Source organism: Cibotium barometz, chromosome 52 (genome assembly GCF_041138505.1).
Source record: "Cibotium barometz isolate CiBa-2024 chromosome 52, ASM4113850v1, whole genome shotgun sequence".
NCBI classification, from domain to species: domain Eukaryota; kingdom Viridiplantae; phylum Streptophyta; class Polypodiopsida; order Cyatheales; family Cibotiaceae; genus Cibotium; species Cibotium barometz.
In genome coordinates, this window is record NC_141097.1 from 42,769,513 (window position 1) to 42,792,751 (window position 23,239).

The following is a 23,239-nucleotide window of genomic DNA, read 5'->3' on the forward strand; positions in this document are numbered from 1 at the left end:
ACATGTCTTTGTGGCATGTTTCAATACAATGGAATTGGAGAGGACAAGAACAATGTGGCTTAATAGAAGACTATCGACGACTGATCTGGACACTGTACTTGGAGAAGGATGGAGTACCAAGGAAACTTTTCATATTGGCTTAATAGAAGACTATCGACGACTGATCTGGACACTGTACTTGGAGAAGGATGGAGTACCAAGGAAACTTTTCATATTGGCGACAATATCAGTTGTAGAGTAAGCCCAAATTCTATGTCTATCTCATACCAACCATGTCGTCAATCCCTAGTTTTGGGCTATGACTATAGGAGATGGAAAAGCAAGCTTGGTACATGGGTCCCTTTGGATTCTGAAGAGAATTGTCCAGAGTTTGAATTTAACATCATAGTCCATCCATTCATAGATCCTAGGAACCTCATAGTAACATCAAACTGGAGACTACAACATGTAAGAGAGTCGCTTGAGTTTCTGGACAAAACATCACCTGAATATAGATTCAAAGTAGATGATATTGTTATCAGTACAAGGATGGAGAGTGTAACCTCATGCATCACATGTCTCCCCCCAAAAAGAGTTGTATTTGAGCCACTTGCAAGGGCAATTTTGTAAAGCTGAAAAGGATTTCTCCAATAATGTAATCAATATATTTTGCTAAATTTCGTCTTAACTTCTTCACAAAAATGGTCAACATATTGTTCGCAACACAAAACAAGGTTTAACAGTTGAATATCAAATTATTGATACTGAATTTAAGTACAGAATATAGTCCCAAAAAGGGTGTGTTCATATGGACAAAATGAACAAAACAAAAACCAATTTGTGGAATCACTCAACAAAATCAACTTTTCTTTTGGCATGGGATGACCCTGGTTCTTTAGAGAATCTTTCTCTCTTCTGTTTGCTTCGATCAAATTTGGCTGATTGAGGTTCAAGTTCTGGAGTTTTGAGCTCTTGAGGTGTTGGAAAGGAAGACTTTGCAGTGGATTCCTCAACTGGTGGTAAGTTGGGCTCTTCTTTGAGATCTTTAGGTGTTGGCGAGGGAGATTTGGCAGTGGGGTCTGGTTTTGGAGAAGGTTCTTTGGAGGTCGGCTTTGGAGACTTGGCAGTCTTCTTGGGGAACATGAAAAAGAAATTGAATGGAGAGCCAACATTTGCCCTCTTACTTTCTTTGTTGGATGAACGACGCTTCTGAATTTTAAATTTCACTGGTGAGTGAAATGGAAGACCTTTAGTAGCACTCTTCTCTTTGACAGGGGTCTTCTCTTTGCTTGGGGTTTTCTCTTGACAGGGGTCTTCTCTTTGATAGGAGTCTTCTCTTGAGCTGGTGAAGAGCTCTTCTTTTTGGCAGGAGGGCTAGGGGTCTTCTCTTTGATAGGAGTCTTCTCGTGAGCTGGTGAAGAGCTCTTCTCTTTGGCAGGAGGGCTAGGAGTCTTCTCTTTGGCAGGAGGGCTAGGGGTCTTCTCTTTGATAGGAGTCTTCTCGTGAGCTGGTGAAGAGCTCTTCTCTTTGGCAGGAGGGCTAGGGGTCTTCTCTTTGGCAGGAGGGCTAGGGGTCTTCTCTTTGATAGGAGTCTTCTCATGAGCTGGTGAAGAGCTCTTCTCTTTGGCAGGAGGGCTAGGGGTCTTCTCTTTGGCAGGAGGGCTAGGGGTCTTCTCTTTAGCAGGAGGGGTAAGGCTCTTCTCTTTTTAGCAGGAGGGCTAGGAATCTTCTCTGCAGCCTGAGGGCTCTTTCCTTTAGAATGGGTCTTCTCTTTAGAATGGCTCCTTTTTCCCTTGGAAGATCTGCTCTTAGTAGGGCTCTTCTTTCTTTTCTTCTTCTCTTTGGCAGAGGTCTTTTTCTTTTTGGATGAGCCATCCTTGACATGGCTTTCCTTCTCATCCCTTTTTCTTTTCTTTGAAGTTGTACCCTTGGCTCCTTTATTAGGTGGAAAGGGGGAATCAGGATCAACTGGGTTGATAGATCTGTCCAAAACCATAGACACTGCCTTCTCCCTTACCCAGCTTACCCAAGAATCTGTATATTCATGCAACTAAGGCAAAAGAAAATAAGAAAATTTCTTAACATGACAAAGTCACTAAATGTATTGACCAAATAAATCAATGCTATTATTACATGAACTTACAATAAGTGTTGTCATTCTAAATCTTGACTCAAGATATCTCCAAGCATTAGCAAGCACCATCCATCCACCACAAGATGTTGAGTCTTTCTGCAAAGGAACTTCCTGATTGTAGTACTTAAAATCTTCAAGTTTGTAGTCTTCATAGGTGGAACCTAGAAAACTCAAGATAAGTTTGGCAGCACTGCAAGCATAAAATATTAAGGGGCAACCAAACAATTGAAAACATACAAAATATTGCTCTAGAACATAAACCATGGTAAAGTTGATTCTTACATTTTACTTCTCCCATGAATGGATGCTAAAGAATTCATAAAGATAACATCTCTATCCAATAGATTGAAGATAATAAGACTCCAATGGCCTCTGTGATAAGATGAATACTGCAATTAGTTGTGAATATTGTAATGATGGAAAAAAGATAAATGAGTGTGAGTCTTACACTTCAACATAAGGGTATACAATGTAATTGCATGTCAGCATATCAAAGTTTTTGAGAAAACTTGTAAGATCCCCTTGCCTATTGAAAAGGCACTGTGTAACAAGGGGATCAAGAATGGTCACTTGCATAGCCATTGCGTCAGGAAGATCCCTCATAAGACATCTGGAGACATAAACAAAACATATCAACAAAATATGCAATCTGAGAAATTCATCAAGAAAGCAAAAGGAAATCCACACAAACCTCAGACAGATGAAGAGGACTGTGTCAGATATCTCAATATTGTGATTCACAAGCATACTTGTGTCTTCAGGGACAATGTCACAATAAACCTCATCCTCTCCATGCATGGAGACATCTACTATCATTTGACCTGTTATATTCTGATAAAGCTCTGAATTGGATGCATGAAGAATTTCAGCTTGCTGAGAGAGAATGGCATCCTCTGTAATCTTCTCCTGCTCTCTCTCTTTCTCCACTTCTTCTTTAATATCCTGAGCTTTTCTTGTACTATAAGTATGAGAAATATCTTCAATAACAACTGATTGTTTGGGTTGTCTTGCTGGAGGAATATTAAGAATTTCAAAAACCCTCATATCTTGACTTGGAATGGGTTCCAAAGCTTTGTCAAACTTGTATCTAAGTCTGGACACAAGCACAAAATCTTTGCTCATAAGAGTGATCCTATGAGCAAATGCAGCAGCAATGTATCCATCATTCATAAAGTCGATTAAAAAATCTTCAGCAGCCTCTTGAAGATACATAAGGGCCTGTGACTCCCATCGGACTTTATCAAGATTTGTGTTTCTCATTTTGCCAACTAACCTTTCTGATATGTCCCTAACAACCCGAATAAATGGCAGTCGAGGGATGAGAAGACTTGTAGATTTTTGTGCCGCTCTGATCTCTCTTAATGACTTCACCTGAGCTTAATCTCTTTCTTGCTGTTGCCCTAGCACGAGGCTGTGGAGAAGGCTTTTCTTGTTTTTCATCGCTAACTGGCTTTTTGAAAGATCCTGGTTTATCTTCAGCTTTTTCAGTCTCCAAAGGTGGGTAGACTCTCCTTGCAGTCTGCTTTGTCCTCGCCATAGAAGTTAAAGAAAAAAAAGAGACTCGATGGAGGTGATTTGTGTGTTGAGATAAAGAAAACTCACAGTGGCCCGAATGAAGCGATGAGGCGCATCCAAATTTGTTGGATAAGCACTATCGCTTGATTCGGGAAATGACAAAAAGAGATGGAAATAAGCGATTGAAGGCTTCCAGAAGTATTGGAAATATGCAATCGCTTGGTTCTAGCTTGATTTGGAATGGCCAAGTGATAGGGCAAAAATCCCGAATGAAGCGACTGCTTGGGCGGATCCAAAGTGGATGGATGAGCACTATCGCTTGATTCAGGCAATGACAAATGGAGCTAGAACTAAGCAATTGAAGGCTTCCTAAAGTATTGGAAATGTGCAATCGCTTGGTTCTAGCTTGATTCGGTGTGTCCAAGTAATAGGGAAGGATCCGGAACGAAGCGATGAAGGAGGTTCGATTGATATGGATGAGGTCTATCGCTTGATATGGGTGAGAAGAGTAAAAGGAAATTCTGGGAAATTCGGAGCTATGATCTCGCTTGATACCGTGTTGGTGAGAAATAAAAATTATTTCAAGAAAATTAACCTTTTATACCTTTAATAGGTCGTACATAGGACCGTTGGATATATGTGTCATGCAATCATTTTTGCCACGTGGCACGAACGGTCGTTATTTAAGGTGTTTTTGCCACGCTCCACGTGCTCCATCAAATTTTCTCAAAAAGTCTCTCAATTTTTTTCGAAACTTTTGGACCACTTATTTTGGCTTAGTCAAGCTGTGCCATATTGTGACTTCCAAGCCCTATTTTGCAAAACCCTCTGTTTTTTTTTTTTGAAACTTCAAATTGCCAAAGCCAGCACCAAGTGATAGAAGCATTCAAAACTTTTGGACCACCTATTTTCGCTTTGTTCGGGCTCTTTCATATCAAGACTTCTCAGCCTTCTTTAGATTTATTCAAGCGTTTTTCTAAAATATCATAATGAGTAAAAGTGTTGAGGGACGACATGAACTTGTTGAAGAAAGCCCAAGTGAAAGACTCTTGAATGCTATTTTGCAAGATGGTCATGACATGAAGGTATACATAGATGCAGTGGAGATATTCAATCCAAGGTTTGTTCTTTTAGATGTTTTGATGAAGCTTAAGGACATTCTTGAAGAGGAGTACAAACAATTTGAAATGTTAATTGAAGCTCATTGTTTTTATATCGGAGACAATGATTTTTGTCACCTTACTGATTTTACTCAGCTGTCAATGGAGAAAGCCAAAGTTACAAAGAGGTTCAGTAGATTTTCAAATAGAACCTCTTTCACATGCCCCTAATCCATTTCTTGTCCAATTCATAAAAAGCTTTGTAACCTTGTCCCCAAGGATGTCTCTTTTCTTTTCTTTCTATTTTTGAGAGCAGAAATACAAGATAAAGAGCAACAATCAGAAATTGATGCAGAGAAGGAGGAAGAAAACTTAAATGTCACCACAGTCTCAAAGCTAGAGAAAAGTGAGATTTTAGAAGAGGAAGAAATTGATGTTCAAGCTGAGGAGAAAGAAAGTGCCAATCTTGATGTTGCTGAATTTAGGGCTTTCACTATTACTGAAGAGCCCTCAGAGGAAGCAAGCATATCTGAATCCTCTGTAACTGTTCCAAGCCTTCCTTTCTTCTATATCAATGAGAAAGATTTTATTCCTTTGTCCTATCTTCAATGTCTCTTCAATATCAGGGAAGACTACTGTATTGCAGCAATTTCAGAAGCTTGTGAGGTGACCAAAGACTTTATTAATACAGAAGTAGAATCAAAGGAAGAGTTTTTGGCACTTGATTTGCAAACATCTGACCACTCATTTATCCCTACTCCTGATGCTCTTGCCTTGTGCCTTAAAAGAGTGGATGAGGAGAAACCTTCCCTTAGAGATGAGGATTTTGAGAACAGGCTTATTGAGTTAGGTGTAGAGTCTTTTGGCAGAGATTTCAAGCTTCAGGCAGATTCTGATAAAGTGGAAAGGGTTGGCTCATGCAACTTGATGAAAGACAAAGTAGTTATTGAGGATGAGTTGCAGAAGGTAGTTTCCATTTAATCTTTTGTAAAATTTTATTGTGATTGTAATTTTTTTTAAGTGAGGTTTTTGTCTTGCAGATTGAATTGCTTGATAAGGATGATTTTCTAGGAAGAGCTAAAGGCAACAGAGTGAAAGCTACAGAGACTAGGTCAAGAAGGCCTTCATCTGCTCTCATGCACTACTTACCTACATTGGATAAGGCTGTGTTCTGTGCATTCCACATGAACTTCTCTGAAGATGCGGAGTTGCCAATATTTGCCTTGAAGGTGTTGTCAAGGTTCATGGGATACACTCCCCTTCAAATAAATGCTAACAAGGTCTTGCTTTTAGAGAGAGCTGCTGCTCTTAGAATCTTTGGATATGCTGCAGGTTTCAATGCCTCAAGAGCAGGATACTTTCTTTGCTACTCTAGCTATGCAGCTGCAGAAGCTTAGGAGTCAGATATCAATCTTCTTGGAGGTTATAGAAGGAGAAAATTTTTGAGATACAGAGGTGACATGCCAAATAGTCCCAAGAGAATCAAAAACTAATGTACACACAATATTTTGCAAGGACTGATTATAATTCAGTAAATATTTTGTAAGAGGTACAAATGTGTTAGTAAATCATTAGTCTCTATCTTGAGGTGTTTGTGTAGTTTCTGATTGCTGGTTCTTTGATCTCATCCTTTGTAATTGCCTCCTGTAGAACCGATTGAATAATTCTTTAAGTGCATTGCTTCTTCTTTGACCACCTCCTCTTCTGGTATTTCTGAAAAAGGAAGTTCTCGCTTGATAGTGAGACTTTTCCATTCCTTGTGTGGTCCATGTTGCAAGGGGTCCTTCTACAGCAAAATATGGTCCATGCAAGTAAAGAATATGCTACAAAGACAGTTCTTTGTTAGTAAATTTAAGAAATTACACTTTAACTTAAACTGTTTTGATAAGTCTGAAATAAGTTATGTCTTTTTCTCCCCAGGCATCTATGATAGCTTTTATTAAAATCTTTATTGCTTTTTTGAAATCATCTGCATAAGTATTTGAACCAACTTGTTGTCTTAGGACTTTGAAAAAATCGTCGAGTTTTTTCCAAACTTCCATACGTTTGTTGGCTACATCTGGTCTGCTTTTGACATTTGTGGTGATGACATATAGATGTTTCCAGTAGTTCCACGTTGCATTGACTTGTTTGGTATCATGGTTGCTTAAAAATCTTCTTGCTTTTGCTCCTCCCATTGAAACATCTTGCAGAACATCACCTGTACCTCTAGAAAGAACAGGATCTTTTTTAAGATGCACTTTGCCACCATGGAAACCCATTTGAGAGAGCAAGGCTTTGCATTTTTCTATGCACTCATCTGCAAGTTTAGTCGGCTTAATAGAATATGCATAGTCCAGATGAAGTCGGAGCAATTTGTCCAAGATTCTTATCTCTGCATGCAATGTACATATATGCACATTTTTCAAATGTATTGGTAGAATTGGATCCCAAATTTTAACAGAAGTTGGATAATCGACAACATTCACGTTATTTCTGGATGGTGGTTTTCCAATCTCATTTTCTGCAAGCCATTCTCTTGTCCATGTGCTTGCCATGCAATAAAGACATGGATATTTGGTATTTGCTCCTCCACATACACCAAACATACACTTCAACGCCTTGAGGTCGGCACTCAAATGCCATTCCACAATGAAATCACCTATGTCGTCTACATGAAGGTGTTCACCTGCATTTTGGCTCTGAAGAACTGAAGGAATGTATATTTGTGAGAAGAGCCACTTTAATGTTTCATGACTCTCTACTGGCACATGAGCTGATCCAATCCACCATAGCTCCATTTTTGATTGAGTTTTGTGGTATGGAGAATCAAGCTTACCTTGACTATAGTCCAATGCTTTATTCATTAGGGATATAGATATTCTTTCCATTTTTTGACATTTTTGGATTTGAGCTTCATCTAATTTTATAACAAATACAAGTTTTCCTCCACAATCTATTTCTCGAATGTTGTAATATCTCACCATAAAAGATTGGACTTTTCTAATGTTCATCCAAATATTATTATAAACGTTGTATTCAAAAGATGATTTTTTTTTTGTCTCTCATATGGCATTGTTCCCTCAATATAGAAATACTCTCCGAAATGTTTGGAAATTTCCTCATTTAACAGAGTTCTATATTTTCCAACATTGTGAGGTCTAGGCAACCCAAAAGCTTTGATTTTGTAATACTTAAGGACCCTGAACCAGGTTTTAGAGATGGCTCTGTATCCCTTTCTACTCACTCCCACTGTGTCACAAACTTCTTGCATTTGGGAAGGCTGTACCAATAAGTCCATATCTTTTAGTAGATGTTGAAAGACTAGTTTTTTTTAGTTTGATTTTTAAGAAGTTTCAAAAGTTTCAAGATATCCGACCTATTCATAAGCTCATTCAAAAATCTTACCCTTTCCTGAGCATTAGACATGTCAAATCCTAGAAGGGTAGTAACATGATCTCTTACAAGTTTTAACCTTCATTTTCTTGTTTCAAAGACACTATTTTGTTTTCAAGTTCTATAATTTTTGTTGCATTCAAAGATAAAGTATTTTGAAGATATGTAATATATTCTGCATGTGATTGAGATAGTCTTGAACTATAACCAAGTAAGCCATCCACCCCATCACCAACAAATCTAATCAAATCATGTGGTGTGTGAAAAGAAGAATACCGTCCTGTTCTGGGATCCGGTGGATATAGACTTCCATCTGTCCATAGGTCAATATGCTTCTTTCCTTCGTTGCGAAGATGTTGAGCTTCATTCGCACATAAAAGGGGTCTTTGGTAGACACTCCGTGTAGTTGCATACTCTTGGTTGAGCTTGATATTCAAATGAAACTTACGATTAGATGTATCACTCATTACTAACAGAGCTAAAAATATTAGCAGAGCTATTAGAACATAAGAGACGCAGAAGAATGAGAATGAGAAGCAGAGGAGTGAAATTCTTAGAGAAGCAGAGGAGTGAAATTTTTTGGAGAATGGATGAGAGCGCGTTCGGAGGGAATGGTCATTCAAAAGTAAGAGAAATAAGTATTTGCCGCCGCAAAGTCACTAAAAGAGGACAAATTTCGAGACGAGCCATTAAAGAGTAGCATGAAAACGATATATTTTTTTAGATTTTAAATCCTATACTTAGATACATGTTCAATCACATAGATACGCTTTAAATATCCAAAACGGCCAAATTTGGAGCCGTTTTGACCGTCAACATTCTACTAATTAGCAAGTTAGCGAAATTCCTTACACAGCCCATTTTGAGACGTTTTTGGCCCTAATGTCAGACCTTTCCACTTTTGTGTCCTCTGACACTTACAAACCCTCAAACACCTTAGATCCCACAATGATTCAGCACTAGAGTCCCTTATCTAACATCAGCTGACCTCCCAGCTGACCCTGTTTTGACATCCTCCAACTCACAAAACTTTGTGTGACTCTAATAGACTTCTGGCTGTCATATTTGACCCTAAATGGCTTCCTCCCAGCCCAAAATTCTTATTACTACCCGTCTACACTTTCAGCTGACTTATCCTGACACTAATTGACCATTGTTGACCTCCCTCAGCTGACCCTGTCCGTAGTCAGCCAACTCTGAACACTAACTTAGACATCACTCACAATTGATCTTCTTAGCAATCTCAATCAAAACATCATAACCACCATTACCAAAACACCATATCACACAACTCAACCATCCACACAACAAGTTCAAACTTCAAGCACTCTGTTTTCTTCAAACCTCTATGCTCTTAAACCACATAAAGGTGAGAGGATTGTCTTTTGGAAATCTCTCACTATGTTGATGCCTTAGGGCTGATCATTGGATTATTGGCGTGGGGATTTTAACATGGTTAAGATGCCAATGGATAAAAGATGTGGACATGAGGGCTTGGTGCATCCTTTTGAGATAGAGCGCCTTGGGAGAGATTTATACTCTCCAAACTTTCCCTACTCCATTTGACTTCAAACTTACCCTTAACCCTTATGCAGGCTTCGTATTGTTAACACATGTGTACTCTATTTTTGTAATCATTTCAGTGCTCTGAGTATGTTACATGATTAACATTTTATGATTGCATGTTGAATTGAGAACTCTTAAATGACAATGCGTGTTAATATATTCAAAAGCTATTATAAGACCTAGTGGGGTGGATGTATGGATGGATCCATCACCTAGAACTCTTAAATGACAATACGTGTTAATATATTCAAAAGCTATTACAAGACCTAGTGGGGTAGATGTATGGATGGATCCATCACCTAGAACACTATATGGTTTTTACAGTCGCTCAAGTTTGGGGCTTGCTTGGTTATGTTCACTCGGTGTCTTCTAGCACTCATATCAACACAAATCTTTTGTCCTCTTTGCATATATTTTAACTTAGTGCAAGCCTAATAGAAGTCACACTAGGATTGGTAAAATCATACTCTTACTTTTTGGTATAAGATGAGAGCATATACAACCTGCATTTTAGCGTATGTTGTATTGAGTTTTTTTGGGGTGTGTGCACGTGTGTGTGTATGTGTGCATGTGCGTGTGCATGCATGCGTGTGTGTGTGTGTGTGTGTGTGTGTGTGTGTGAGAGAGAGAGAGAGAGAGAGAGAGAGAGGGGAGAATTCAATTTGTAATAATATTGATGCATGAATATTAAGTATAAAAGCTTTAAAGTGATTTTTTTAATAACCAATTAATCATTTGTGGTTCAATTCTCAATCCATTCTCTATATAGGAAATTGAATTACCTAGATAATACCCCATATTTCTTGTAAATTCTCTACATAGAAAATTGCATTACCTGGATAAGCTATAGCCCATATTTCTTGTTCATTCTCTATATAAAAAACTGAATTACCTAGATACTGGCCCATATTTCCTATATAGGAAATTGAATTACCTTAGATGTAGGAAATATATAGTGAAGTTCACTATATAGGGAACCACCAAAAGTTCCTTGTGAATCTTTACATTTAACACAAAAAGGAGAGTTAAAAAGCATCAAATTAGACAGAATGTAAAGTAACACCAATAGTCGCCGATACCATAGTGTGCTATGTGGATCAATTGTGGTCTTCAGCGCGTCGTGTCTCTCATAAACTACCCTACGTCGCTTTTTCTCTCATGCTGTCGCCTATAATATCATGCCACGTGTTTTCCAATGATGTGATGCCACGTGTTTTCCAATGATGTGATGCCACGTTTGAATCAGTTCCAGAAATTGAAAAAAACCAATGATGTGATGCCAGATACACAGGAGCACCTTGAATCAGCACATCTCTCACTAAAGAAAAAGAAAGTGTACTCATGACAGCCCAAAAAAAGGAAAAAAAAAAACCACAAGACTACAAGTCCAAGTCTGATGAATTTGCCAGTTCCACGGCCTGCACAGCTCACGCTCTCTCTCTGAGACGAACTGAGGCGTGCGCGTAGCTTTTCCGCGATGCGTACGTCGTCACGCCGTGAGGCACGTCAGCTTTGACGCAAAGATTTGGAGCAAATAAGTTCTGCGATCTGACAAGTGACGACCACGAAGAGAAAGAGAGAGAGCAGCCAATGGTGCACGGCAGTAAGCTGGCCGTATTGACAGAGAGAAATCAGAGACAAGCTCGATTATGCTGCGATCCCATTCCATCCGCAACCACCCGTAGTACTGTCCCTTGGCAGATGGCTTGTCGTTTGCCCGAAACGCTTTTGGCTCGGGAACTGGAAGCGTATCGGTATAATCATGCGGCACTTTCACAATGGGCCGCAACTTAGTCCCATTGGGTTACCCACGCTTATCTTTTCAATTTCATGCTATCTTCAATCCCAAGCTCACAATGCTCCCACTTCCATTTTACTGTATGCTCACCTCTCAGGAGCATAACAGGGGCTTGATCAGCTTTCATACATTCTAGCATTTTTTTAATATATTGTGAAACACCTGCTTAGTGCACAGGAAGGAATTCTTGAGAATCTTTCAGTATGTTTAGAAAATTGGGTGCCCTGTCTTTGCCGGGCACACCAAGAACACCCAAGAAGCCACCGCCCATCTCAAGACCTAAGAGCCAAACGCTGATATGCTCGGCAGCTTTGCCCGACGTGGGTGCTAAATCTGCAATATCAAATGCTTTGCAAAAGCAACAAACGTCTTCTCCTGCTTCACATGAAGAGATGTTGCCAGCAGAGACAGTGATCTCCATTCTAGATGGGTTTGCCACTCTCTTAGAGGACAGCGAGAGGCTCGCCGAACTGCTGAAAGCCAATTTCCTTGTCGGGCAGGAGCCAGAAGGCTCAATTCTAAAAAGCTCGCATACAGTGCTAACATACATGAGCTGGGGAATCAAGCACATAGAAAAGGCTGCTTCTGCGGCTGGAAAAGAGAGAAGGGCGGAACACCTAAAGAGAGCAGAGCAAATGCTGAGGAGTCTGACGGACTCCATGCAGGATCTTGATCAAGGTGTGTTGGCGAGCGCTAGGGTACCAAATGCAGGCTTCATTGTGGGTTTGGCTCATGTGTACCTGGCCTTGGTATGGAAGATGAGGAAGAACAGTATAAGGTCTGTTGCCTCTCATCTGTTGGAAGCGTTTGTGGTGTGCCCCAAGAATGCTCGTCGCAGCTTCGCTCCGGAGATATGGAAGCAACTCTTCCTGCCACATCTGTCTAGCGTTGAGGACTGGTACAGGAAAGAGCACAGTAACATTGTCTGCACAAATTACTCCAGATCTCTTTCGGCTTCAATACGGTCTTGTCCCTCTAGTCCCATGCCACCAGCTGTTGCCAGAGCTAATTCTTTGATGGATCTAGTAACTGGTCGGATGAATAGCAAGAGGACTGTATGCAGCAACGTGCCGGACAGCAAGCGTTCAGAAAAGATCAACATGCAAGTAAACCTCCTCTTTGATCTCTACGAGCAGTCCCTTGACGAGGGCACACAGAAATACGCGAAGCATTACCAAGAAGTGATTGCCAGCTACTACGAGAGATTTTCTCAGAATAGTTCAAGAGTAGTACTGTTGCAGAGAGATCAGCCGCAGCCATCTGCAATCACCGGCTCCCTCAGACAAGAAGAGCTTCGAGCAATCAAACCAGCACCATTGGATAAGGATGACAGCAAGATAGGGAGCACAATCGAAGGAGGAGGATGGATGGGTGCCAACGCGTTACAGCTTAGGAGGAGTGTGTAAGTTGACCCCAAAAATGTTTTTGAGCTCAAAACCTTTTTATTTATTCTGAGTTGGGTTCTTCGTCTTGTAGATATGGTGCTCTCTTCGGCACGGTATCGATGGCAAAAACAAACAAGAACGGTGCAACGAATCAAGCAAGCTTACTTCGTCTGTGCAACAAAGTCGAGCTGCCCCAAGTACTGGACCCTATGAGAAACGTAAGTAGCATCATTCCACACATAGTCATGGCACAACTGTGAGAATTAGAAGAGTACTTTATATTAGTGCTTGGAGACATGTTTACCAGCTCGTGCTTTTGCAAGCAGCTCGTCGAGTTGGAAAGCGTCTTTGCTGGCTCAATGGCTCCAACTCAGCCTACGATCAGAGATTTTCTGACTGCTACGCCAAGGATGGGTTCCTCCAGTGTAACCCGACCCACTCATGATGACGCTTCCGAAATTGTAACGCCCAAAGCAGAGCACAAACACCGCCGAAGAGCTTTTAGTACTCATTCGAGGCGCTTGATCGATTTGATTGAGGACACCGAATCAGACGTTAATTCTCCTACGCCATTTCATGGCAACGAGAGCAAACTTGATGGCCAGGTGAGTAGTAAATTTAAATCCAAGTAGACCTCATTAATTCCGGCGCCCTTTAAGACAATCTCACCACTCTACGACTAACTTCCTGAAAATCGTAGAGGAGATCGATGTCAATTAGCAGTGTGAATGTGAAAAACTGCACGATTGAGGAGGCGGAGGCCGAGGATTTCACCAGCGCAAACGATCAAATGAGGTAAGCTTCTTCATTTCAGCACAAAGGATAAATAGTTCTTAATTTACGTTCCTTTAATATTATTTGAAGTGCATTGGCAGTAAAACAATGAGGAGGAGTTCATTTAGCAACGCAGAAAGCACAATCCGGGCGAAGAGTAGATTGTCAAAGAACCGTAATTATGCAGTGGCACCGGGACAGGACGCCCTAAAGGTGCCTGGGCGGGGCGGCAGCTGTCGTAATGAGATGCGCAGGCGCACCGCTGGCAAGCGGCTCGTTCACGCTACAGCGCCGGATGTTAATGAGACGGTGAAGTACTGCAGCCTTCCGGTGCAAAAATCCCACGATCGCAATCTAGAAAGCATCGCAGATCAAAATTCCGTTTTGGCTGCCCAGATTTCTTCAGAGCTACCAGAGAGTGCAGCGGTGGGTGGCAAACACCCGAACATGGAAGAGCTGGCGAGGGAGCTTCGAGATGTAGTGTTGGCTACTCGATGCGGTGCGCACGTCAGCGTGGGAAGGTGTGAGGAAGTGCTGCTACGGCTGTCCCAAGCGTGGCTCAGTTGCAAGTCGACGACGTTGGAAGTGGAGGAAGACGGAGGCGCTTTAGACGGGCTGACGGAGGAACTGCTCTTTATCTTGGCTACCTCCGAGCTTCAGGAGGCGCAGCGCCTAGCGCTTTGCCTTCTGTCGGCGTCACTGGCGAGAAGAAAGGGAAAGCTGAATGATGAGCAAACCCTCTCTGCTGGCCCCAACGTTTTAAAAGCACTCTCGCACCTCCTACAGCAACAAGGCCGTCTCCCGGAGGCCGCTCTCCTGCTCCACCTCCTCCAACCTGGTAGTGATTCCGCCGCTTGCCACCACTATCTTCCCCACCTCCTCCCACTCCTTCTCGACCTCGCCAAACGCAACCCCAGTATCGAAAACTGCACTACCATTACGTCCTCTCCCTCTGACAGCGTCCGCGTCCCGGATTTCCTCACTCCCCGAGCCCTTGCCTTGATGATGATGTCGAGGCTGCTCTCCGCCGTGGATCAAATCTGCCGCCTCCAGACCTGCAAGCACGTTCTATATCCTGACGCCCTCCCTTGCCTTCTTCATAGTCTCGATTGCGCCTTCACTATCGATGAGCGGGCTGCGGCCGCGTTTATTCTTACGACCTGCATGCAAGCGGATGACGTGTGCCGGCAGAGCATTGTAACGGAGGTCAAAGCAAACACGGTGGTGGCGTTGTTACAGCAGAGCGCCTCTAGTACAAGCGCCTTCCAAACGGCTATCAATTTTGTCACCGAAGTTCTTTGCTCCAACTATTGGTAAAGACAAGCTTAACTGCCTCAGCTAGTGCTGAAAATGTCTTCTTTATTTCGCTTAAATGTGTTGATATTTGAAAACTGCCGCTATACAGGAGGACCCATTTATTAACCCAGATGCTGCGCCGAATTCGGCAAGATGGCGTACTCAACTGCATGCACGCGCTCATGGCATATCTGCAAACCGCTTCTGTAGAGAATCAACCTCCGGCAGCAGGGCTTCTACTACAGCTAGACTTACTTTTGGTACCCATACATACTGCATCCGCTGCACATGCTTTTCTTGGGCTTCATCCTTCGCTAGCTCGAAGTTCTGATTATATATTGACCACACTGTTTTCTAGGGGGATGAGCAAAGATACAGCGTGTTTAGAGAAGAGGCGTTGGAAGCATTGCTAGCACCTCTGTTTTCTGGGAACAACAAAGAGGCCAGCTTCAACGCTGCCCGTGTTCTCTCCACAATTGGACGCAGTCATTCCGAGCAAGAACTAGAGGCATGGCTACTCAAGAAAGCAGGGCTAGCCACGCACCACATTACTAGCACCAGCCACTACAACTCAGCACAGATTTTGTCGGTAGTACACGTATATATCATGGAGAGCTTTGACATTAATATGTTTGCCTGAGAAACACTCACTAAGTTGATATGCGCCGTGCAGGACAATCTGTCATCATGTGCGGCGGACGAGGAGGAGAATGCGGCGGTAGCGGAGTGGGATGAGAAGGTAGCGCGCGCGCTGATCCGGCAAGCAGGCGGTCAGCTGGTATCGTGTGCGCTTGCCAAAGGACTGCGCAGCAGCATGGGGGAGGTTAGGAAAGCGTGCTTACTAGTGGCTGCCTGGCTGAGCTCCCACCTAAAACTGGATCAGCTACATAATTACATGAGCGTAACTTCTCAGGCGGCCACGGCGGAGCGGATGAAGCAGGCCCTACAATCAGATCTGCAGGCCATTGCCGCCGTGGGTAGCGGCCATGCCATTGACGAACGAGTCTTTGCTGCCCTCGCATTGCAAAATCTCGGCAGAAGATAAACGCATGTGGGATTTTATTTTCTGTTATAAAGGGCTCATATTCTCTCTCTCTACCTCTCTACCCCAAAGTGTGTGTAATAAAAAGAGTAACCTCCCACTACCTTTCTGCCACCCACAAGTGAGGCAGATTGGCAAGTGCGAGGGCCCTTATAAAGGCCATGATCCACTCGAGTTCAAGTCTCACCGTTGGTCGTATATGCCCTCATGTTGCATTCTATCGACGTTAATACCTCTCTCTCCATATAGTGTGTAATAATAAAAAGAGGACCCTCGCACTACCTTTCTTCCACCCACAAGTGGGGCAGATTGGCTAGTGCGAGGGCCCTTATAAAGGCCATGATCCACCCGAGTTCAAGTCCCATCGTTGGTCGTATATGTCTTTGTGTTGCATCGTTGGTCGTATATGCCCTCGTGTTGCATTCTATGGACGTGTTAATACCTCTCTCCCCATAGTGTGTGTGTGTAATAAAAAGAGGACCCTCGTACTACCTTTCTGCCACCCACAAGTGGGGTAGATTGGCTAGTGCGAGGGCCCTTATAAAGGCCATGATCCACCCGAGTTCAAGTCCCACCATTGGTCGTATATGCCCTCATGTTGTATTCTACCGACGTTAATACCTCTGTCCCCCCCATAGTGTGTGTGTGTGTGTAATAAAAAGAGGACCCTCGCATTACCTTTCCGCCACCCACAAGTGAGGCAGATTGGCTAGTGTGAGGGCCCTTATAAAGGCCATGATCCACCCGAGTTCAAGTCCCATCATTGGTCGTATATGCCCTCGTGTTGAATTCTACCAACGTTAATACCTCTCTCCTCCATAGTATGTGTGTATAGTAAAAAGAGGACCCTCGCACTACCTTTCTGCCACCCACAAGTGGGGCAGATTGGCTAGTGTGAGGGACCTTATAAAGGCCATGATCCACCTAAGTTCAAGTCCCACCGTTGGTCGTATATGCCCTCATGTTGCATTCTACCGACGTTAATACCTCTCTCTCTCTCTCTCTCTCTCTCTCTCTCTCTCTCTCTCTCTCTCTCTCTCTTAGAGGTACCGCAACAGTAACGATAAGTATTTGTGATATCTCTCTCTCACTGCCACAGAGCTCTCTTAGATCTCCCACACATGCATGCTAACAATAAAAGTAGTCTTGGCAGATCTGATTTTATAGCATGCCGTTATTACATTTCTGTTAATGACCAAAAACTTTTCAAATAATCATATTATTCATTTTTTTATTTTGTATATCTTTCTAAAACTAAAGATATCTTTCTCAAAGTTTTTACACATGGCATGGAGTCATGTAAAACATGAGCTCTTTAGAGCACAAATGAAAATATCAAGGAAAACTATTCTCCGCGCGAGCGAGTTTTTCCAAGCAAAGGAAAAAGTCGAGCAAAACTCGCCAAGTAACCTCCAAAAAGAAGGAAATAGTTTCACTTTCTAAACATGCACACGCAAGAATAACACTATAGTTAACATATAAATTAGAGCATTCAAATGAACAAATGACACCAGCCATCACCTAGGAAAAAAAAACATGCAAACATTGGTTTCCTTGTACTCTTTTAAAACTTAACTAGAGTAAATCTAAGTTTGGGTTTTGTAGTGCCAATATAACTTGAAACCGATTTTTTATATTCCAAGGGTACAAGCATGCCTCTAATAATGAGCTCTATAAGAAACTTCAACTTAACCCAATAAAAGCATGCTTGAAGCCACATGTGAGAGTGAGACCGAAGGGCATGACAACGAACTCATAATTTCTTGATTGTGTACGGAGAGCAGTCTTGAAGATAAATCTTCTCAACACAAAATTCGAAGCTCACAACAAAAAGTTCCACCATATATCAAGGTGCTATAATTCAACCAATCAAAAGCGACATCAAAAAAATCCACCCCTCATGCAAGCACATTGCATCTTCTACCACTGAGGACTTAAAACAACTCCACCTTGGTGAGTGCTACTAGAACTCATTAGCCCCACTAAATCCAATCCTAGAATCTGCAACAAGTACACAAAGTATAAGTGCTTGCATGCCATGTATTCCAGGAGCTTGCTCTATGCTAGGCACTTGTTTCCTCATTTTTGAAAGCGTTCACATGTTCATTGCAAAAATTTGCTATTGACATAGAGCAGTTCACACCCTTTTCTTTGGACCATTCAATACCATTCAATACTAACGTAAAAGATATGGGATTCGTTGCATAAAATAATGGCCTCACAACGAATAACCCGTGCATCTAAGGTCCTTCCCTTCTCCATGTTCTTGTGCAGTTGTGCGCGATATGGCTCTTGTAAGGGTAATGAAGGTGCTTTATCACGCCAAATTGCACACACATACAAACACATACATATCACATCCACAAATACACACACACACACACACACATAGAACCATATACAACACAGACACACACATATAGTACACCCACAACGAGAGAGAGAGAGAGAGAGAGAGAGAGAGAGAGAGAGAGAGAGAGGGGGGGGGAGAGTAATAGAGAGAGATTTAGAGATAGTCAGAGAGAGATAGATAAAGATTTAGGGAGTTAGTCAGAGAGAGAAAGAGTGAGAGATAGAGATAAAGTGTTAGAGAAAGAAATTTAGAAAGAGTTAGAGAAAAAGTGTGTGCAATTCGTGCATTTTGGCACGATATGGCTCCTGTAAGGGTAATGGAAGTGCTTTATCGCACCAAATTGCACACATACACCCACATACATATACACTTATATCACACACACACACACACACACACACACACACACAATAATAACAACACACAGACACACACATATAGTAACCCACAAAGAGAGAGAGAGAGAGAGAGTCTGTAACGCGAGAGCTGCTGAAGACTTTCACATTTTTGCAGAGATGTTTAATAAGCCTTTGCAAGTGGAGTCCATTTTGCATCAGCATATAGAGTACCTGCTGTCAAAACATAGGGACGATTTCAAAAAATTAGTATCCAAAGGAAGGCTACTGCTAAACAATCAGGCTTATGTGCACTTGCTGGATTGTGCACTAAGCAGGAAGGCAAATAGTTTTCTATACAAGAAGTACCAGGAACTACCATCTTCCTACAAGCCTTCTTGGTGTACCTTACACTTAAGTTGTTGCAGGCTGTTATATGAGCCATTTGGATTCCTCTGCTACCTGCAGTGCCTCTATAAAGACCTTCCTGAAATGGGTGAAGAACTACTGTATGAAGGTACTATCCAAGATGAAATTCCCCCAGAAGATAGGTTACCCTCCGAGGAGGCAGAACTTGAGGAAGATATTGAGTTAGTACAGCAGGAAGAGGATTCAAGGTCGATGGATATTGTTGCTCTAATAACGTCAACAATATAGAGATCACTGGATGTAGATCTCTTCAAAGTGGAGCAGTGTGGTCTAGTATTGCCAGTGCTGCTAGAATTTGTTATTGATAACAAACGTTATGTACTGTTGGGGGCTGACATTCAGAATATTTTCAGCCTCAGGGAAGATTTTTCTTTATCTGTTATTGCCAATTTTCAGGAAGAGGGTAGTGGTTTTATCTCGAAAGATGATGCAGATGACTAAGCATTGGAGGAAAATTATAATAGTAAAGAGTGTCTCAATATTTTTTTGGGCAAAGCACAGAAATTCAAAGAGAATGGATTTGTGCCAGATGATAAAACCTTCATGGAATTGCACGCCAAATATGGCTTTGATAAGTTGAATGACTCCACAAAGGAGTTTATGAACAAAGTAGGAGAAGATACTAAAAGTTCTATTAACCTTTGGCAAGACCAACTGTTCGTCAGATGAGACTCAGGTTCTCTCTCTCTCTCTCTCTCTCTCTCTCTCTCTCTCTCTCTCTCTCTCTCTCTCTCTCTCTCTCTCTCTCTCTCTTTGTGTATGTGTGTGTGTGTGTGTTGTGTGTGTGTGTGTGTGTGTGAATTTGATATGTAGACTTATGTTTCCTTAATTATTGTGTTTTGCAGAGTACATTTGAAGTCAAAGATAAATTCTTGCAGCGGCATAAAAGGGAGTATTGTGGCCGAGACACAGCTCTCTCTCACTATCTAAGCAGATTGTCTAAGGCAAAGATTATAGTGTACCACAATGCCATGAGCCAGGAAGGGAAAGTTACAAATTTTGTATTCAAGACATTGTCCCTATTCCTAGGTGCAATGATTATTCCTAAGAGTTCTAAGAAGATTATTTTGATAGAGAAGTATACTGCCTTAGAAATTTTTGGATGCTACCTTGGTTATGTGCTAAAACCCTAAGATCTCTCTAGATAATTTTGTTATGCATAAACATGCATAAATCTAGCATAAACTCAACCACCCAACCACCCCCGAGCCCAAGGGATGCACACATGAAATATAATGAAATACATCATACCTTTACCTTAATGTCCCATACCATCAAGAGGCATAACTCCAATCCAATAGCATGTAGCTATAGTGTGAAATGGTAGATGAGTAGATATGATCCTCTACACAAGAGACCATAGCCTAAGCTCCAAGCCTCCTTGAATGTGCCCCATGCACCTATTAAATAGGAGGGCCCTCAAGTGACTCTTGACTCTCCATTTTCCATGTATAGGAGGGCCCTTAAGTGACTCTTGACTCTCCTTATATAGGAGGGCCCTCAAGTGACTCTTGACTCTCCATTTCCCATGTATGACCCTTGGATGCCTGACCCTAACCTTAACCCTTAAGGTTAGTCCTAACCCATGCTCCACTAGAGCTTGTTCCCATGTTCCCATGCTCTGTGGGTTAGCCTCCTAGTATATGCACACATAATGTGCATATAACATTATGCCGACAACTCCATTTCCCATGTATGACCCTTGGATGCCTGACCCTAACCTTACTTTCATACATATGCTGCGGTAGCATTGTCTCTAGGCGTAGAGAACCCAAAGGAACTAAAACAGTATGGAAAACACCGTTTGCTAATGTATAAACGAAAGCCAAATTCACTAGAATTGCCAAAGTCATTAGAATGGAAAGATACATTGTAAAAGACTTATATATTACATCTATCTATCCAACGATGATTAATAAAAATCTTTTGTTCTCTCCATTTGGTTTGTGCTTCTATGGCATCTGAGTTTTTACATGCTTCGGAATGCTTTAATCTCTTCCTTTCCATATGTCTAAGTGTTTGCATCATTTTGGATGACCTCAAGGTTTCTTTTTTATGTAGTTGTTGCAATATCCTTCTATAGAACTATTGGAACACTTCTTGTAGGCTGTTTGCCTTACTTTTTCCACCACCATGTTGTGTGTGCCTAAAATATGCATTTCGAGACATATAGTGTGATTTCTCAAGTCCTTGTGTGTTTCAAATGCTAGGATCTCCATACTTGTTGATAAAGTAAGGCATGTGGTTGTAGAGAATATGCTGCATAAGAAAACATACAATGCAAGTTAGTATCAAGGGCTAGGAAACAAGAGTAAGCTAGAAACATACCATGTAGTGTGTACTGTTGGTGTGAGTCCAAGCAGCTCTGAATGCTTTTTTGAACGCTTGTAAGTTGTCTTGAAAGCTCTTCTTGTCTTGCTAGGAGTAGTTGACTTTCTCACATATTTGGAACAGGGTATCAATTGAATGCCAAACATCTGCTTTAACATTCCTTGAAGCACCTTCATGGTCTTTCACTGCATTATGAAGCTTTTTCCACTATTGGTATTCGATTCGACTTGTATAGGTTGTTGTATATTGCTTTCTTAACTTTGTAGGTTTGTGTTGCTGATTATTCATTGGCTTGGAAAGAAATCTTCTTGCCTTAACACCTCCAATGGAGGTCTTCAGTGGAATTTCCTTTTCATTTGATGACTTTTTAGTGTCCTTCACAGAATCTGGACATTACCTCCATGTAGTCCAATTTTTGATAACACCTTCTCCAATGCACTGATGGCTTCTTTCCTCTCTGCTACATTCTTCATCTTCCAAGCAAAACCAATGTGGAGATATACCAGTTTCTCTATGATACGACACAAAGCATGAAGCGTGCATATATGCACATTGGAAAGAGGAATCTCAAACACTGGTTTAAAGTTCTCATCCAAAATTTGTATTTTCGGTGGTCGTCTCCACCACTTAGAGTCCATCACCCTTGTGGATAGGCATGGATACTTTGCATTGCTGCAATTAAATAAGCACTTGAGAGTCTTCAAATCACCCGCAAGATGCCATTGGACTTGAAATCCCCCCCTTTTCTCTACATGGAGCATCCTGTTTGCATTCATCTGTTCTTTGATGAGATTGGGGATATGTGTCTGATGAAATACCCAAAACAAGGATTAATGGTCCTCTTTCTTGACCTCAAATGAACCTAGCCACCAGATGTTCATCTCGGACTGACCTAGCCACCAGATGTTCATCTCGGACTGCACACTAAAATACTTTGGATCATCCTTATTGCAATTACAAAGAGCCGTATTCATAAGTGTTATTGCGACCCTTTCCGTCTTTTTCTCCTTGATAATCTCGCACTCATCAAGCTTGATGACAAACTGAAGTACACCTCCTACCTCCTCAAATGTAATATCATAGAACTCCACCATTCTCTTTTGCAAGAGCTCCAAGTCTATGAATATATTATTGTGTTCATTGTAGAATATGCTGCCACCATGTCCCTTAAACTCTCCTACAATGTGGTATGAGTGACCAATATAGTGAAGTTATTCTGTGTTTAATTCCTCCCTATGTCTCCAAACTTTTGTAGGTGTTGGAAGTAGCTTTGCTTTAATGCCTTTGGCCTCAAGGAGGGATGACACTGACTTCTGGATGGCACTATAACCCTTACGACTGACTCCACTTGAATCCATGGCATATTGAATATCCGCAGCAGCTGAAACTGTATTGTTGGTTACAAATTCATCCACTATATCTCGTTGAACCACCTTGAACTTCTTCTCTTTTATCATTTCTCTTGCCATTCTTGATGTCACGAACGGTTTTAGTTGCTTTGCTAGATTGAGATTGGGATTAATATTCTCTTTGTCAGGATGTATGACAACCCTACAAATATAGCACTACTCATTACTAACGTAGAGAACATGTAAATCCCAAAGAAGCCCAGCAAATAAAATAATATTAACTGCTAACACAAAAGACATGTGAATGGGAATGCATTCAGTGCAATCTTACCTTATGGTTTGGATTCTCTTCTTCAGGCCTCCAGAAGCCTCAAGTTCTTGACGTTTTTGAGCTTTCTTTTCTGTATGCGCCGTCCAATGATTGTCTTTTTCTCTATATTTGCGAGGTCACTTCTTAGTTTATTGATTTGACATTCTT

The 23,239-nt window shown here is 41.6% G+C and overlaps 1 protein-coding gene across 2 annotated transcripts; it reads left to right on the forward strand.

Moving 5' to 3' along the window:
* The first annotated feature begins 11,425 nt into the window (after positions 1–11,425).
* On the forward strand, positions 11,426–16,016 carry LOC147609145 (putative E3 ubiquitin-protein ligase LIN-2). 2 transcript variants are annotated; one of them, XM_086788734.1, is made up of 8 exons: positions 11,426–12,869; positions 12,944–13,070; positions 13,179–13,457; positions 13,553–13,647; positions 13,728–14,939; positions 15,032–15,182; positions 15,281–15,520; positions 15,596–16,016. In XM_086788734.1, the coding sequence occupies exons 1-8, from the start codon at positions 11,671–11,673 to the stop codon at positions 15,965–15,967; spliced, it is 3,675 nt and encodes a 1,224-aa protein (XP_086644860.1). In that variant the 5' UTR covers positions 11,426–11,670; the 3' UTR covers positions 15,968–16,016. The 2 variants fall into 2 exon arrangements, with proteins under 2 accessions (XP_086644860.1, XP_086644861.1); XM_086788735.1 differs by having other exon boundaries at positions 15,281–15,511.
* The last annotated feature ends 7,223 nt before the right edge of the window (positions 16,017–23,239 follow it).

What these genes read in the sequence shown, in the direction of transcription:
- LOC147609145 (XM_086788734.1), top strand. Translation starts at nt 11,671, where the DNA reads ATGTTTAGAAAATTGGGTGCCCTGTCTTTGCCGGGCACACCAAGAACA. An exon ending in TTACAGCTTAGGAGGAGTGT is followed by an intron (nt 12,870 to 12,943) that starts GTAAGTTGACCC and finishes TTCGTCTTGTAG; the next exon opens with ATATGGTGCTCTCTTCGGCA. An exon ending in AGAGCAAACTTGATGGCCAG is followed by an intron (nt 13,458 to 13,552) that starts GTGAGTAGTAAA and finishes TGAAAATCGTAG; the next exon opens with AGGAGATCGATGTCAATTAG.